This window comes from Ceratosolen solmsi, unplaced genomic scaffold (assembly GCF_000503995.2).
Source record: "Ceratosolen solmsi marchali unplaced genomic scaffold, CerSol_1.0 scaffold47, whole genome shotgun sequence".
In the NCBI taxonomy this organism is placed as follows: Eukaryota; Metazoa; Arthropoda; class Insecta; order Hymenoptera; family Agaonidae; genus Ceratosolen; species Ceratosolen solmsi.
In genome coordinates, this window is record NW_011948419.1 from 846,382 (window position 1) to 850,530 (window position 4,149).

At 48.3% G+C, this 4,149-nt stretch overlaps 1 protein-coding gene across 1 annotated transcript in view; it reads right to left on the minus strand.

The window, feature by feature from the left end:
* Positions 1 to 2,053: 2,053 nt before the first annotated feature.
* Positions 2,054 to 4,149, minus strand: part of LOC105360500 (slit homolog 2 protein) — a 5,549-nt gene continuing 3,453 nt past the window's right edge. Inside the window, 2 exon segments of the mRNA XM_011497406.1 lie at positions 2,054 to 3,601; positions 3,704 to 4,149. The exon segment at positions 3,704 to 4,149 is cut by the window's right edge and continues 25 nt beyond it. Of these exon segments, the coding sequence (XP_011495708.1) occupies positions 3,413 to 3,601; positions 3,704 to 4,149 (635 nt within the window). The 3' untranslated portion in view covers positions 2,054 to 3,412.

Below are 4,149 nucleotides of genomic sequence, written 5' to 3' on the forward strand. Positions count from 1 at the left end.
GGTAATGTCGCGCGGTCTGTATGACTAAGGGCATCGTCCATACCCTCCTCCTCCCCCCCCCCACCAACATATATATATATATACATATATCGTATTAGAATAGAAGTTACACCGTCACGGAAACAAACTTTATTCGCGAGGGCTCGGGAGCTCCCCCAACTACTGTAGTGTGAGAGCGAAAGAGAAGGAAAGGACAAAAACATTGCCTTTCGACCGCCTTAGAGGAAAGTTTCCCGTGAGAAGCAGAAAGGGAATAGATACATGTATGCATACCCACACACATACTACCTCGCACGCATTATATACGTATATATATATATATACGTGTGTGCATGCGCGCATATGTTTATGAGCATACGTACAACTTGGCGTAAATATACCTAATCCGAACGTGAAGAAATAAACTCTAGTCAGCCCATCCCGCGCGGACTTTAAAACTGCTGATATGGAAGGCGTAAGCCGCTGAATTTTTCAAATCCAGCCCGAGAACTACAATCTGCGGCTTTCGATTAATTCGAGGAAGGTCGGGCTATTCGACTTATAACGAAGCAACGGCGCGGGCGGCCGTGATTCGGGATCACGGCAGCTGATGGAAAGCGAAAACTTTACTACTTTTCGAGTTCTTCACGAGGGAATAATTGACCCGGACGACGCTCGCCACTCACTCACCTTTGGACAATTAATTTTTACTCCAGACTCCGTAATTCCAGATTGCTCTCCCTTTCTTTTAATGTCATTTTTCTCGTACGTCAATCGGGACGGCAGCTGGTCCAGCCCAAGTTTTAGTCGGAAGCCGCGACTTGGCTGCGTCGCTATTCTAATTTCTCTCTGATCTGCGAAGGATCGATTTGCCTGGCACTCGCCGTACCTGTAGCTCTATCTAATACACATGTTGCCTGTAATTGATGTTGGCGTAACGTTTGTAATCTTATTTTAGAAATATGTTTTCGCGTAATTATGCGCGAGTAATTATCTAATACTAGACTTTGGCGCGGAATCGCGGCTTCCTTTTAATTTAACGCATTTATTTCGTAATTCTGCCCGCGATTGCATGCAATTTGCACACTGAGACTTTAAATACGATCAATAATAATATATTGAAAATTTTCTGCACATCTGGCGGCGTGCGTTCAAATATTTTCACCTATGTAATTTCATGTAAGTTTATGATTATGCTCTTATATCTTAATAAGATATAAAATTTCGATACTTCCGCTTGAAGAATGATGGAACGTGCTGCTGTTAATTTTTCGGAAAGCGAGAAAAACAATTGGTAAATTGAGTGGACGAGATTTTTCCTCTCTGCGAGCAAATGTGCGAGAATATTACTTATGGCCTTAAAAAATAATATGCTCAAGGTAGGAGAAAGAAGTTGGCGGCTCTTTGGAAATTTGCATCGCGCTCACCAATAACGCACGTAGCACACGCCACTGCATTCGTCAATTTCAAAACTTTAAATGTAATATAATAATGGATGCGTTTAGCCGACTTGAAAGAGCATTTGACATTTTGACCTTGTTTTGAGCATCGTCCATTATATACTTGTATTTACGCTACTTGCACGCGCGCGCGCGCGTGTATGTGTGTATGTATATATATATATATATATAGATATATAGATATATATATATATATATATACATGTATATATGTTTTGTGTGCGCGCGCGCGTGCCTGTGCGTGTATTAAATAACAAGGTATTGGATAAAAGTTTCTTTCCAAATGAATCAAGTAAATGAATGTCTCGATACCAAGTTGTGCACATTATGTATATTTATGATTTTGCCGTTGATCACTAACAATCAAAATCTTGCCTTTGGAAAAGTACTCTCCCTCCTTCCCCGTCGATTCCATCAAATTGAGAGATCGAATTCTTTTTGCAGATAACTATATCTCGGTAATTATTACATCACCGTGGTAATGACACAGTCAGTGCAGTAATTGAAACATGTTTGGATAATGGGTGGTCGGTGGAAGAGGGGGGTGATGGAGGTGAAGGTGAAGGTGGAGGGGGGGGGGGAGAGGCAAATAAACACAGAGTCGTTTTTCTTTGTTTTTCATATAACAAACTGCTTTTTATTCTTTCAGTGACTTGCAGCCTCGAGTTGGCAGCGTGAGCCGCGGCAACCAGATTTATAATTCTTACAATAAGTATATTTTACAACATTGATCATTTACAATCGAATGAGATGATAATTCATACCAGGACGATTGGTAATATTATGTACAAGAATCTCTTAGAACGCAATGTTTACATTATCGTAGTAAAGTAAAATACAGCTTTAATTACAGTCGAATTGGCCCTCCCTCGTTACCCCCTGCCCATCTCTCACCGCAACTTCCCAAACCCACTCTTCATTTACACTATTATATATTATATCACTCTCTCATTCCCAATCACCAGTTGCGTTTCAGCTTCCGTAGTAGGGCAGACAGACAGGCAGGCGGATATAACGGAGTCCTAGCCAAAAGTCCACTCGATTTACGCTTTATAACGGACCCATCACAGACATTGCACCGCCAGTTACGTCATTATCGCGGTCGCTCCCCTTCTTGCCCTCCCGACAATCATCCTAACAATTATGTACAATGGCCTCCGCTGCTCCTCCTCCTCCTACCCCCTTCCAAGCCACATTCAGCCACTCGCACGTGCATTATTTACAAAATAAACGGAATGTCTCTTATGGCTCTAGTAAGCGTCTAGGAAGCGACCGGCTTTTAGGCCAACGGTAAAGGGGGGCCCGGTGGTCGGTCAATATATACTCTTAGGAACGAGATCTCACATGGTCTTGGGCACCGTGGTTCGTAGCTTTTGATTTGGCGCGACATTAAAGTGAGAGAGAATGGAAATCGACGAGAGAGGTGAGAGCCGAGCGGCGATATAGCCCGGCATCCCGGTACGCCTTGGTCGTACCTGGTAGATTGTGGCGGGAGGGGAGAGCGAAGGTGAGGGTGCAGGGGCTCTCCGCGACGAGATTCGAGGACGAGGGGGAAAAAAAAAAGAGAAAAAAACAAGAAAAAAGAAAGAAAAAAAACCTAGCGGGCCCGTGGCCACGGGGCCTCAGAGCGGCCCTAGCGAGTTTAGAGAGTGTAACAACAGTCTTGTTTCTACAATGATATGCGAGAAGCAGCCGAGGAATGCACTCGGGGGGCCACGTCCCCTCTTTCTCATTTCGTGGGCCCGCGCGTCCGTGCCCCCGGCACCGCTGGAAAAAGTCCCCGTCGCGGACGAATAAATACCTGGCCGTCGATGCCGTGGATGACCCACGGCGACGAACCGATTTCCTTTATCTAAGTATGTACAATAGTCTATATAAAGTAACAACAGTCTTGGAGGAGTCGCCGACGTTGGGGCGGCTCGCCCCGGACCATCGAGTCCTCGCAATAAATAAACGGCGAGCTGCCCAATCCCTTAAACGAAGTAAGTACGCGGATTGATGGGCAGGGGACCGCCCCCGTACGAATTGGCCTGGATCGCAAGCTCCGGGATCGTGCTGTACAAGTGACTGCTCCTGGAGGCGACGCTCGGCGGTCTCTGGTTGACGCCCGGGTGAAGAGCGCTGTAGCCCACCTGGGGCTGCGATTGGGGCTGTTGGTGATGGTGCTGTTGCTGTTGATGCTGATGATGATGGTGCTGCAGCTGTTGGTGGTGCTGTTGTTGTTGTTGTTGTTGTTGTTGCTGCTGCTGCTGCTGCTGCTGCGGCTGCTGCTCGTGGCTGCTATCCTCGTCCTCGGTACGGCTAGAGGCCGAGCTCACGTAGGTCGACTGCGTGGGCGTGGGCGTGGAAGCGTGAATCGGCAGGACGGTGTGGAGGCCAGGTGGGGGCCCCGATGGCTTGGTCGACCAGGCATCGACGACGACGGACGGGGCGGCTGAATAGCGGGCCGGGATGCCCGACCGTTGGTGATCGCCACCGGGTCCGGCGCCCTTGCCTCGGCCACCCTGCGCCGTGTCCGGCATCGCGAAGCGCAGCTTCTCCCAGAAGCGCTTCTCACCCCAAATGATGAGTGTGCAGGTCTGCAGGAGAAGTTGGAGCTCGGGATCGCGAGCCGGCGTCTCCGTGGCGAGGAGGAGGACGACACGGCGGCGTCGGGAGGCCGGCCGAATGGCCTCGAGGGCCGCGCGCAGCGCCGCCCGGAATTCGGGCT